General features: G+C 38.9%; 1 protein-coding gene across 4 annotated transcripts in view; it reads right to left on the reverse strand.

Moving 5' to 3' along the window:
- Positions 1–8,830: 8,830 nt before the first annotated feature.
- The window catches only part of BANK1 (B cell scaffold protein with ankyrin repeats 1), a 317,486-nt gene continuing 312,015 nt past the window's right edge, over positions 8,831–14,301 (reverse strand). For 3 of the 4 annotated variants that reach the window (XM_043871400.1, XM_043871398.1, XM_043871397.1), the window contains exons 14-17: positions 11,918–11,947; positions 10,856–10,911; positions 9,571–9,635; positions 9,169–9,310 (exon numbers count right to left, since the gene is read on the reverse strand). In XM_043871400.1, coding sequence (XP_043727335.1) covers positions 9,576–9,635; positions 10,856–10,911; positions 11,918–11,947 — 146 coding nt within the window. In that variant the 3' untranslated portion in view covers positions 9,169–9,310; positions 9,571–9,575. Of the gene's footprint in view, positions 9,311–9,570; positions 9,636–10,855; positions 10,912–11,917; positions 11,948–14,301 lie in introns of all 4 variants that reach the window. The other variant, XM_043871399.1, reaches the window with a different exon arrangement.

A 14,301-nucleotide genomic window follows, 5' to 3' on the forward strand; every position in this document is an offset into this window, starting at 1 on the left:
AGAAGACCCGGGTTTGATGCCTGGGTTGGGCAGATCCCCTGGAGAAGCGAATGACTATCCACTCAAGTATTCTTCCCAGGAGAATTCCATGGTCAGAGGAGCCTGGCAGGCTACAGTCCACGGGGTCACAAAGAGTTGGACACGAATGAGCGACTAACGTATTTATGGAGAAGCATTACGGATATCTCGAGGAAAGGAATCTTCTCTCAGTAATGTTCTTATTAACATGCAAAGATCAGGTCTGTGTGGGAAAGTCTCACTGTACCTGGAACTAGTTTTCTTCAACAGTTTGTTATATTAAATGTAAGCATTTGGTGGTGTGGTGGACGTAATTCTAAGGCAGCACTGTGATTCCTGCCCCCTGGTGGCCACACTTGGTGTTAACTATTTTCCCCAGTGTGTGTAGGCAGGAATTTTGACTTCCTCCTTCATGGCAGAATATGGGAAAGTGAAAGGTTTTTCAGATGTAATTAAAGGTCCCAAATCAGTTCAACTTCAGATAATAAAAATACATATCTTGGGTGAGCCTGTCTCTCTCAGGTAAAAGCTGTAAATGAGGGGCTGTGCCCTCCTGAAATGAGAGGCTCTTGTGGGCTTGATGGAGTAAGCATTGATGATACGATGTCACATTGATGACATCCATGTGACAAGAAGACTCTTGAGAATCCCTTGGACTGCAAGAAAATCAAACCAGTCCATCCTAAAGGAAATCAACCCTGAATATTCATTGGAAGGACTGATGCTGAAGCTGAAGCTCCAGTACTTTGGCCACCTGATGCAATGTACTGACTCATTGGAAAACTCCCTGATTCTGGGAAAGATTGAAGGCAGGAGGACAAGCGGGTGACAGAGGATGTGTTAGTTGGATGGCATCGCTGACTGAATGGATGTAAGTTTGAGGAAACTCCAGGAGATAGTGAAGGACAGGGAAGCTTGGCGTGCTGCAGTCCATGGGGTCGCAAAGAGTTGGACACGACTGAGCATCTGAAAAACAGTACAACATGTGGCAAGTACTTGCATGAGGTCTCTAGGACTGAGGGTGGCCTCCAACCAGAAAAATGACGTGCCCTTAGTCAATCAGCCACAAAGAAATGTGCTCTGTTAACAACCTGAAAGCAGATTATTTCCCATTTGAGCATCCAGATGAAAATTCAGCCTGGTTTACCTCTCCTATAAAGAAAGCCGAGAGACAAAGAATTGATGCTTTTGAACTGTGGTGTTGGAGAAGACTCCTGAGAGTCCCTTGGACTGCAAGGAGATCCAACCAGTCCATCCTAAAGGAGATCAGTTCTGGATGTTCATTGGAGGGACTGATGTTGAAGCTGAAACTCCCAATACTTTGGCCACCTGATGCAAAGAGCTGACTCATTTGAAAAGACCCTGATGCTGGGAGGGATTGGGGGCAGGAGGAGAAGGGGACAACAGAGGATGAGGTAGTTGGATGGCATCACTGACTCGATGGACATGGGTTTGGGTGAACTCCGGGAGTTGGTGATGGACAGGGAGGCCTGGCGTGCTGCAATTCACGGGGTCGCAAAGAGTCGGACACGACTGAGCGACTGAACTGAACTAACCTCTCCTTTGTATCCCTATGAGATCCTAAACAGAGGGCCCCACTAAGCTATGGCCAGGTCCATGACCCATCAAAACTGTAACATCACAAATGTTTTATTTTAAGCTACTAAGTTTTTGGCAATTCATTGTATAGCATAGAACACATGTAGCTTCAACACTAGCAACAAATAGGAGGCTTTGTTCTTGGACAATAAATTCTATCTGGTTTGTTATATTCTCTCCAGTTTGTTGTCCCTAGTGCGGCTGAAGTGTTCATTTCAAAATGCAAATGTCTCATCTTCTTTATTAATGACTTCCATTGTTTTCTGGAAAAAATCCTTACTATTGCCCTGCATAATCTATTCTTACCATAGTCTGTGTTCCCTTTGCTGTCTGTGCTCTGGGCATCCTGAGGGTTTTAGCTTCTCAGATGCTCTTTGTTTCCTCCTGCCACAGGGCTTTTAGACTTGCTCTTCTCTCTGGTCTTAAACTATTGCTACTCTACTGCGGTTTTAAAAGATGTTTTTGGGAAATATTTTTCTGTCACATTCCAAAGAATTCTGCTGTTCCATTTCCATTTCAGAGGCTGAAACAAACAGAAACTTAATGAACATTTGCTTTCCTGGCTGAAGAACTAGCTTATTCTACAGGAAAGCATAATGTTTGCTTCTCTATTATGCTTTTCAAGAAGGTGATGAAGCAAATAGTTCTTATGGATATAGATGAGTTGTTTTGTTAAACCCTGAAAGATAATCTGAGACCAAACTCCAGTTGCAAAGGTGTATAAACATTTCACTAAAAATGAGCTCTAGAGATCTGCTGTACAGCATTGTACCTAGTTAATAACAATGTATTATACACTTAAGAATTTGCTAAAAGGGCAGATCTTATATAAGTGTTCTTACAAAATAAAATATAGTCACAGCACTATAACATATGGAAGTCAGGGTGAAGAAAACATATGGCGATCATAAGTAAGGTTCTTATGTCCTTCAATGTCAATCTTAGTGACAAGTCTTCTGCTGGGATCCTGCATGTCTGCTAATGCAGAATATCTGGGAGGTACTGGGCAGGACTGCCATGTCTGAGTTACAAAACATCTCATTTTGCAACATTACGACAAACGTGAGTGTCCTGCAAGGATGCTTAAGGCTCATTAGTGACTGCAGATGCTTTCACTGAGTACCAAGCATGAACACAGCCTCAGCTTACACTTTCCCACATCCCTTGTCTTTCTTTTTCTCAAGTGAAGAAAAGAGAAAGTACTAGAGGCAAAACTGTAGTACTTTTTATCATAGTTGAATTAACATGTCCGTCCTTACCCTGAGAAATAAAGAAATAATCCATCGGACATTGTTGGTTAATTTGCTAAGGATAATTTCTCTCTCCAAGGATCACCTATGGCAACAGAAAGCAAATTGAGCTAAAACTATCCCACTCATTTCCGTGGACACAGAAATTGCTTTCCTGTTTGATACACTTCACTGCATAACATCTCTGAGTGGTCTTACCTTAGTTCTGACTGAAACAAAATTTAATGTTGATTTAAAGTTATACCAAAAATCATACAATAGAAACTACAGTGTTGTATTCAGAAATCCGTTCACTAATTCATTTGTTTGAAGACAAGTGATCTTTATTCTGACTGAAACCAACTTTTATCATTTGCAAAATTCAGGACTTATTCTTTCACTGTTTGCTAGTGCTGTGAAAGCTTTAGACACTATTGTGTCTGACTCTTTGCAACGCCATGGACTGTAGCCCGCCAGGCTCCTTTCCATGGAATTCTCCAGGCAAGAATATTCCAGGAGTGGGCAGCCACTCCAGGGGATCTTCCCAACCCAGGTCTCCTGCATTGCAGGCAGATCCTTCAACATCTGAGCCACCAAGGAAGTAGCTTTTTGCTAACCAAGTGCAAATACCGAGTGCCAAATAAGTCTCATGCATATACTCACAACCCTTACCATCCCCCACCATTCTCCTTGACAAACATCGCTGATTGATCTTGATAACCACTGATCTTCAGTTTCCCATTGAACTGAACCCTGGTTTCAGACTCCATCTCAACATATTACAGCAAGCATCTTTCAGCCAGTTTTCCTTCTCCCATTAAGTGGAAAATGAGACCAGCTTATGTATACATAAAATGTAAGCCAGTGTTTTTCAAACTGTATAGATTTCTTTATTGCAGGATTAGTCTTCAATACTTGGATGTCTAATATGCTCTTCTAAGAGAGACTAAATTACATAGCACTTCCCCACCTCACTGGATCACAGAAACCCTTTTTAATTGAATATTCATGAGTTCCTTGTAACACAGTTTGGAAAATACAGTACTGTACCACTGATAGATTTTCTACTTGAGGCTGCTGATGGTTATGGGTGATCCAGATGGTCAGTCAACATTTTTTAAATCATTGGTTTTCTAAATAATGATATGGATTTGAATCATATGCTGTAACCCAGTGCCTAAGAGCCAGTCAGACAACAAGTTAGACTAGTGTATCACACTGTATTCACATTTCAAAGAGGATTATCTTTTGCCAACTATCTTCACTGAGCATTCATTTGGAACCAAAAATGTACTAAGCATCTACATCTCATTTAAGAAGAGTGATGATATATCTCAGCTTATGCTGAAGGTAGTCCAAGTTTATGCCTGCTTTTTAAACAATCATAATCATTAGCAATACTTCATTTTACCATTAGAAGTGTCTTCTTTGGATGATAAATTTTTATTTTTTTACTTTTAATTCTCAAACCACCTGTGCTGATGTTGGTATTGATAACCCTACTTTACTAATGATTAACTAGGGCCCAGGGAAACTGAAAAACTGGCTACGTTTAGATAGCTGGGATATAGCTGAGGCCATATTCAAACTAGATAAGTCCTAAAGCTCACACTTCTGAATGCATGTAAGTACATGAAGTCATTTAATACCTGTGAAATTATGTAAGAATCTGCATTTTGAAGATGAGAATACTGAGGAAATCATATGCTGTAATTTATAAATTTGAGGCCTATTTATTTATTGGCCCCACTGCACAGTTTGTGAGAGCTCCAGGATCTCCCTGACGAGGGACTGAACCCGTGCCCCGAGCAGCAGAAGTGGGGAGTCGTAACCATTGGACCGCCAGAGAAGTTCCAAGTCTATTGTGTTTAGAACCTTGCTTGTGCTGTCTTCTGTGTGGCAGTCCTTGCCTTAGATGTCAGCCCCACAAAATAAGGCAGGCCAACAGGTATGGTTGGCGGGTATGGTTACGGAAAGACATCAAGTGGGGTCTCATACCAGCCCTGCGTTAATTGGCTGAGAGCTACTAGATCAGGTTCAGGAGCAGGCTACTTTCCAAAATATTTACCAATTTAGAAAAGCAATATGCTTTTCTAAGCATAAAAATTCAGGGAAGTCCAAGTTATTAAAATCAGACCTCCTGAGCATTATAAGAAGGAACTCAGGTGAGCAAATACTTAAGAGCACGCATAAGATATAATCGTGACTCAAGTTACAAGGTCATTTTCATTAGAACAATACTGAGAACAGTCTTATTTTCTAAAAACTGGAGTCTCCCCTGGTAGAATAATCTGTTTGATTTATGAAAATGTATTAGAGTCATCCATTTTTTTGAGTTTTTAATGGTCCATTTAAGTTATGCCATATGTACTTCAAAATAAAAACACTGATTTATACTATCATGGGGGTCCCACTTCCAGAAAATTCCATATAAAATTAACTGTTTTTACTTTTAACAACATTCTTTTAAGTGTTGATCCCATTTTACCTTATAGTGTAGATCAGAGTTTCCCAGTCTCACACTGTTGATATTCTGGATGGGATAATTCTTTGTCTTGTGGATTATAGCATACTTATCAGCGACCCTTGTCTCAACACCCTACATGCCAAGAGCACCTTCTCCACAGTTACGGCAATGAAAATGTCTCCAGATATTGTCAAATGCCCCAGGTGAGAAGCCCTTGTCTAGATGATGCTTTTTTAAACCAGAAAACTAAGTAGAAAAAAAGTGAATATTAAATGTAAAATTCTTATGATAACATTTAATTCCAATCCAGATTTCTCTAGAAGTTGGAGTCAAATAAATTTAAAAACTTGAGGGAGGGGCTAATTCTTGTGTACGTTAAGAGCAACGACTTAGGAATGAATCCAAACTGAGGAAGGGATGATGGGAAAAGTAGGGTGTGTTAGCTCAGGCTTCCAGAATCGGCACAAAATCATCAGATTTCCCATGCAGGTCTTCCCTTCCTGGCAGTGACTAGGGCTCTTAAACAAATGCCTGAAATCACCAAGGAAAGTTTATAACTTCCTAGTCTACTAGTCTGCAGATGGTGATTGCAGCCATGAAATTAAAAGACGCTTACTCCTTGGAAGGAAAGTTACGACCAACCTAGATAGCATATTAAAAAGCAGAGAAAAAAAAAATAAAAAGCAGAGACATTACTTTGTCAACAAAGGTCCATCTGGTCAAGGCTATGGTTTTTCCAGTGGTCATGTATGGATGTGAGAGTTGGACTGTGAAGAAAGCTGAACGCCGAAATCTTGATGCTTTTGAACTGTGGTGTTGGAGAAGACTCTTGAGAGTCCCTTGGACTGCAAGGAGATCCAACCAGTCCATCCTGAAGGAGATCAGTCCTGGGTGTTCATTGGAAGGACTGATGCTGAAGCTGAAACTCCAATACTTTGGCCACCTCATGCGAAGAGTTGACTCATTGGAAAAGACTCTGATGCTGGGAGGGATTGGGGGCAGGAGGAGAAGGGGACAACAGAGGATGAGATGGCTGGATGGCATCACCGACTCAATGGGCATGAGTTTGAGTAAACTCCAGGAGTTGGTGATGGACAGGGAGGCCTGGCGTGCTGTGATTCATGGGGTCACAAAGAGTCGGACACGACTGAGCAACTGAACTGAACTGAACAGAGGTTACTAGTCTAGATATCTGATCTCTTCCAACACGAAAAAAAAAGCTTCTGTAAGTGGCTCAGATTTGATGGAGAGCATTCTGTAAGTTAGGGGTAAAGCCCAGAAATTAAAAATATAGCCCCTGGAACTTCCCTGGTGATCCAGTGGTTAAGAATCCACCCTCCAAAGCAGGGGATGTGGGTTGGATCCCCGGGTTAAGGAACTAAGATCCCACATGCTTCAGGGCTACTAAGACTGCATGTCACAACTAGGGAAGCCCACGTGCCAATGAAGAGTCTGTGGATTCAGTTGGGATCATTCCTAAATCTGGATTACCCTTCGTCTGCTTTGGCATTGCTCTACTTTTCACCTCTCCTTTCCATGCCACAGGCATGATGTGAACTCCTTTCTGAGCCCCTGATTCTAAACTCTCTTCTGTCCTCAGTTGTGTCCAACTCTGTGTGACCCCATGGACTGTAGCCCACCGGGCTCCTCTGTCCATAGAATTTTCCAGGCAGGAATACTGGAGTTGTTGCCACTTCCTCCTCCAGGGGATCTTCCCAACCGAGGGATCGAACCCGAGTCTCTTGTGTCTCCTGCACTGGTAGGTGGATTCTTTACCACGAATGCCACTTGGGGAGCCCCAGTAGGTCAAGCAGGGGAGGAGCCATGGCCTAGGAGCCACAGTGGGGACCTCAGTTATTTTTAGGTTTCTTTTTCTTCCTTTCTTTGTGATGACAAAGTCAAAACATTTCAAGGGCCAGAACTCTAGGGAAGAGATGATTAAAGGTCTTTTTCCTATCATTTCATTCTAAATTAGCCCAGTTCAGAAGGTAGACTTGCATGTCCTGCCTTTAGATTTCTTTCTATGTTCAAAGACTGAATAACATTTATGCTTTAACTCCCACTTCCACCCTTAATAGAGTCTCAGGTAAGAAATGATCTAGTCCCTTTGTAATTAGAAGAGTTGAAATTTTACCTGTTACTGGATTTCACATTTTTAATAAAAATAAAGTCGACAGTAGAACTGTACACAGTAGTCACAGGCCTGTGGAAATTCTCACTTTAGAGATACAGAGCATGTTGGCACTCAGTTGTGTCCAACTCTCTGCAACCCCATGGACTGTAGCCCATGAGGCTCCTCTGTTCATGGAATTTCCCAGGCAAGAATACTGGAGTGGGTTGGGGATCTCTCCAATCCAGGGATTGAGCCTGTGTCTCCAGCACTGCAGGAGGATTGTTTACCTGCTGAGCTATTGGGGAAGCCCAATAGAGATAACAGACACACTTGAATTTTAGATTTAGAAAATTATAGAAAAGCAGTCAATTTTCCTATTGCTTTTCCTGATTCTTTGGGTGGGACAATCCACAGAAATGAAAATGAAAGTTGCTCAGTTGTGTCTGACTCACTGTGAACCTATGGACTGTAGCCTGCCAAGCTCCTCTGTCCACAGAATTCTCCAGGCCAGAATACTGCAGTGGATAGCCATTCCCTTCTCCAGGGGATCTGCCCAACCTATGGATCGAACCCAGGTTTCCTGCATTGCAGGTGGATTCTTTACCATCTGAGGCACCAAATGGGAGCATTCCATTTCTTGAAAACTTAAAGGTGAAACTATGAACCGAATTTCCAAATGTCATAATCAAAAATCACCTCCTATTAGGGACCAATCAAAAAAAAATTATTATTTTTTAAAACGAGTTTGAGAGTGTTAATGGTCATGAGAAACTTATGGGCAGTGTTTTGCAGAATCACTTTATTATTATTTTTTTATCCTAAATTGTTTATTGAATTCCATTTTTTTCTTATAAATCACATTAGGAATGGTGGTTACATGTATTTAAAATTTCCATTACTGTATGTATTAAGTATATATAGTATGCATGTATTTTTAAAAATTAATTTATTTTAATTGGAGGCTAATTACTTTACAATACTGGATATTCCTATCACTCACTGTTGAGAAGCTAGTAAAAAATAATTTGTATGTTTATTTTATGAGCTCTACACAGTGAAATTATTAAAAAACTTGGTAGAATTCTCTCTGTAAACTAGTAAGCAGAAGACTTCAGAGGTTAATTTCATACATTTGTTTTGAAAAGTCAGACACAGCTTTAAACATTCATTTTATTTGTAGCAACTGTGGGCAGAAATCATAGAATGGTAAAACTGCATTCTATTTTAAGCTCATAAATTGCTTCTAAGAAATTGGTTGATGAAATTGTAGGCCTGTTAATAGAGAATATAGGTTGTGAAAATGTATGTTAATTTGAGATATAGAAAGTTAAAAAAATAATATTCTCAAGGTTATATGCAAACAGGTTCTGAAAATGGAAGGTTGCTGTAAGCACGATCTGATAATAACAATTAGAGTTTTGAACGTGAGAAATTCAGAAAATAGATTATCCACTGGAAAAACCAATATGTATAAAACAAATTTGTATTTTCCTATGTTTATTCTCAGTGTAGGAGGAGTAAACTATAAGGTTAGCCCCTTAAATAGGCCCAATTACTTTGCTACAGAGCATTTAACTTCTCTGCTCAACTTCTCTGCTCTTGTTTTTAATTTTAAAAATTGGAAATACCTGCTTCACAGGCAAAGTGCCTGGTAAAATGCAAGAATTTTCAAAGAATGCAACTCCTCTATAGCATTCAAACTTAATCTTGATATGCTCATTTGAAGCAGGTACAATGCCAATAAATTGTGGCAATAACATTCTGAAATTCAAAACTTGCTTCTGCTTTCATAGCAAAGATTTGTCCTGAGACAGCAGTCAATCCAAATGCAAGCTTGCTTCACCCAGAAAGTGTCTGCAGATTCTTGAGTTTCATTATAATAACCTGAAAATAAGATCGTTGGAAATGTATTAGTGAATAATCATCAACTGAAATTGATTAGCTAGTATAAAATCATCCCTACATATAAATCTTTCTAAGGAACAATCACCTTTAGCTTGAAAAATACACATGTTTATCCTTTCAGGAAAAGACAATGAAATATTTAAGGTATTCCATTTGTTAGACAAATGATCTTTCAAGTTCCTAATAAGCCTGCTTTAGGTTTTCTAAAAAATATGGTTGATATATAGCTGATATTTTACCATCTTTAGTGATCTTTCCTGCAACAGAAACCAAAATCTTTTTCCACCTGGGGTCGAGCAGGAAGCTAAGGAAAAAATACGCAGAGTTAGCATTTCTCCATTTTAAGGATGAACAAAGAAACATGACAAAGTCATAGTTGCCTTTCGCAGTCAGCTGAGAACAGCTTTGCAGAGGCAACTGGCAAGAGAGTCCTCCATCTTAAAAGGAAAGAATCACTGCCAAGTTCAACCACGTCAATGTCCTTGTGTTTAAGTTTTAGTTCCTTTTTGAGGGAGCATAAGTGTTGGGAATTTATATTATTTTCCTCTTATCCAAAAGCTTGCTCTTAAAATAGTCCTTCAGATCTTGTAGAAGGAACTTTGCTTGACAAAGATATTTTCATAAACTCCTGAGCTAGATGGTACCTCCCAATTCTGCGACAGTCAAATGAGTCTCATGAGTCTGTGTGCTACAGACCCATTCAGTCTATAGCTCACCGGTGGGCCACAGAATGATCCAGAAAAGCAAATACTTCAAGCAGTTCTTAAGAGTGAATGACTTTTATGTTTATGTATTTAACATAACGTAACTTTTATGTTATGATGTATTGAAGGATGGGAGAACTTAAAGGGTTATCGAAATTTGGTAAAAAAAAAACTAGTTTGTTATGGGCCCTAACTCAGGATTTTAGCAAGAAATCCAGCTGCCACATGTTCTTGGGTAATAGTGCAAATCTCCTACATCACATATGTAGATAGTTGGAATAGTACAATTTTTTATGAAGAAAAGTGTGTGGTCAGGACATCAAGGATATTGTCTTGAACCGGTCTTGGCTTTTCCATTTGCACCCTTTCTTTAGGGTTATTTTTAGCTTTTCATTAGCAATTTACTTTCAGTTAATACTACAAAGTGAAGCAACACATATGAACAATATTTTCACATTATATTTTTTCCTAAAACTAGATTTCAAGGATTATATAAACTGTGGGTCAAATAGACTCATCATATTCCTTTTGCTAAAGATGTGTTTATAACTCCTCTACAATTTATTTGGTCTGTACATGTTTGTGCACACGTTAGCTTCAGTGCCTTTCTCCTTTGAGTTCTTTTTTTGCTTTTTTCCAAATAGCTATGTTTTTAAAATTAATGCTTGTGTATTTTGCACACAAATGCATACGTAACCTATTTAGTTCATATCTGTTGGAATGTTTCAAAGCATAGTCAGGATAGAAGGCTTTCACGTTCTTTCTCAACAAATAAGTTCTTTGTTTGTATTTTATAAAAATGAAGATAAATACAACCCACCTTACTGCCAAAGGGTATGTTATATAACATACTTTCATTGTGGGCACTTTCGTTACCTAGAAATACAAACTCTGTTACTCTTTACTCATTCACAAATTTAATAATTTCTTTATTCAGCATTTAAAAAATATATATGCAAAGAGTAGGATATGGGTAAAGATAAAAAACACTAAAGAGATAAAATGTGCATATTGAAAAGGCATCCTTGGCAATTATGTATTAATTTGTATTAATATTTAATGTATTAATTTCTCATACCCACATACTGAGGAGATGATGAGCCCAGAAACTATCCAACACCATGAATAACAACCTCCACTTGATTTTGCCTTCTTTTCTTCCCCATTTACCAGGATCAGGTAATTACAAAGCACATTTTTAAACAAGTTTGCTCCTACCACTGCACTGTGGCCCATGGCACTTCCTGCTTCTATCACAAGTTTCTGACTTTCCATCCAGCCACACACTTTGTTCTATTGCTTCTGCAGTTCCCACAGTTTGCCTTGCTTCAGGCTGGGGGCAGAGCTCACAGCTCTTTAGACAACTCCCAGCTGGCCTGCAGCTCCTCTCTGCCCTCCCCACTTTCTGCACACATTTCTCTCTCATCACACTAAACTGAACCCTTCCAACTATCAAGTTTTATTCTAAGTTCATTTGCTCTATCAATGTTTCCCACTTACCAAGTTAATGCCATTTACATCAATCATCATCAGTCATTATAGCAATTCCCCATGACAGAATTCTTATCTATATTCTACATATGAGGGAACTGAGGCATAAAGAGTTTAAGTGACTTGTCAAAGGTCACAGCTAGTTAAGTTTGAACAGCCAAGTCAGAGTTCAAAGTGCATGCTCCTTTTACCATATCACATTGCCTCTGGCATTGCAATTCTAGAATCACCTCACATTTATTTTGGATATCAAATTGTTTTACATATAAATATAAAATCTCTGTGAGTTTTTACACTGACCAGCCTAATCACATTAGGTTTACATTGATATAAAAGTTGGTTTATTCTGGGCTTTGTTTTAGTCCTAAATTCTTCAATAAACACCACTTACCATTTGGATGGTGCACAATGGTGAGCTTATCTACAAGACAAAAAAGAAAAGCACATTCTACTGAGTTTTGCTCCATATTTATCTTAGGGTCCTTTCTTCTTATCCTTTGACTACTTCTTGTCTTCAGATGACTATGAAGTTTCGCAGTCTGATTTAAAAAAACACCTCCGGCCACTAAGTGTGTAACTATGTCTTTTATTACTTTTATCACTAAGTGTGAAACTATGTCTTTTTCTCCTTCCGATGTTTGTCCCACATTATCACAATTTTAGATATATTTGACGCTTAATAATAGCTTCCTACTCAGCCTTGATATTCTTTCAGCCTGAGCTATTCAAGTATTTAAAAAAAATAACCTCATTCAGAAATAATTACATACAGTACAATTCATACACATTGTATGACATTCTTTAGCATTTCTTACATTGCAATTTTCCTGTCTATGAATTCTCTGATTTCAATTATCTGAAAATGTCTCAGTTTCAACAAATTTTTGAAGGTTATTTTTCTTGGATATACAATTCTAAGTGGTCATTTGTTTTTATTTTAGCACTTTCAAAGATATTATTGCACTGTCTTTAGTCCTCCATGTTTCTGACAAGAAATTAGTGAATATGGAATACATTTATGCTTTTCTCTTGATATATGTCTTTTTCTCTGGATGCTATCAAGAATTTACCTTGACTGAAGTAGCTTGACCACAAGTGCTCAAATATAGTTCAGCTTAACAGGCTAACTGGAGTTTTTTTTAACGTTCTTGGAACAGTATGGAGGTAGTTTACATTGAATTTGGAAAATATCTGACCATTATTTATTTTAAAATGTTTTGCCCAAAATCACTAGTTTTTCCTCTGGGACTCTGACTACGTGCATGCTAGACTGTGTTATGTCCTACATGTCTCGAGGCTCCACTCATTTTTAAGTTTTTTTATCTCCTTTTTTATCATATTGGATAACTTCTATTGATCTGTCTTTAAGTTGATTAACTCTTACTTTTGCTACATCCAATCTGCTGATAAGTTCTTCTGATAAATTTTTCATTTCTTTTATTGTAATTTTAATTTCTATAAATTTCCATCTGGTTCTTCTATATAGTTTCAATTATCCTGTTGAAATTTCATATTTATTCACTCTTTAAAACCATATTTTTCATTAATTTTGTTAAGGTCAACAAAAGGACTACCTCATGTTCAGTTTTTATTGATGCTTTCTTATTTCTTTTCTGTGAATTGCATTTTCTTTTTATTTGTACCTCATTTAAAAAAAAAAACCCTGAATACTGGATTTTAAAGATAATCTGTAGCATATTTTGGATTCTATATTCATATTCATATTCTATATTCCTTTGATGAATATAGGTTCTTGTCTTACCAGGCAGTTTGATTACTGTCATGAACCTGTGGTAGGCTTGGTTTTCTGCTTTTTTTCAGTGTCGACCTATACAAAGCTCAATATATTTGCTAAGACTCTCAGTAGAACTTCCCTGATGACTCAGCGGTAAAAAAAAAAAAATCTGCCTACAATGCAGGAGATGTGGGTTCGATTCCTGGGTTGGGAAGAGCCCCTAGAGAAGGAAGTGGCAACTCACTCCAGTATTCTTGGCTAGGAAATGGCGGTGGCAAAAGAGTCAGACACGACTTAGCCACTAAACAACAACAGTAAGACCAAGCCTATAAGTTCCATTTTCCACCGGGCTCTTGTAGGGGTTTGGTTCTAGGCTTTGCTGGGGTAAGTCTAGAGTAGGTCTTGCTCTAAGTCATGGTCCTTACTCTTGACATCTCTGGGGTGTCACAGCAGGATGCCAGGCATTTTAACAAAGTGTTAGGAGACCTTTCCTCTCTGGCAGGGCAGGACTCAAACAGACATTCCCAGTTTGGCTTTGCCCTGGCTTTGGCCAACCTCCAGCGTGTCTGTTCTGCCTTCACAGCCCTAAAAGCTGCTATTTTACATGCTTCCAGGGGTCTTGTCTGCACACGTTCAGTACAGCTCGTCTCTTGGCCAGACTTGTGGAGTCCCTCCCTCCCCCTGAGGCTACCTCTCTTCACGGCCACCTCCCCTTCAGTGACCCACCACACACATTCCACAGCTCTGGCTGCCCTGAACTCTGACCTTTGCCACCTCAGTTTGACCTCTTTGCACAGACTGTAGTCAGAAAATCATCTTGTGGGTGATGGTGAGAGACATCTTACATATTTTGTTTTTCTCTAGGATTACAGTCTCAGTCTGCCTATCATTTACTCCCTGAAATCAGTTGCTTCATATTTTTTTTTGCCTGTTATTTGTATCCTTACAGTGGGAGGGTTTGTCTGGTACTGCTTGTTCCATTTTAGCTGAAAGAAGAACTAGTTGATTCCTAATTAAGACACCAACGATTAAGAGTGTTA

Source organism: Cervus elaphus, chromosome 17 (genome assembly GCF_910594005.1).
Source record: "Cervus elaphus chromosome 17, mCerEla1.1, whole genome shotgun sequence".
NCBI lineage: Eukaryota > Metazoa > Chordata > Mammalia > Artiodactyla > Cervidae > Cervus > Cervus elaphus.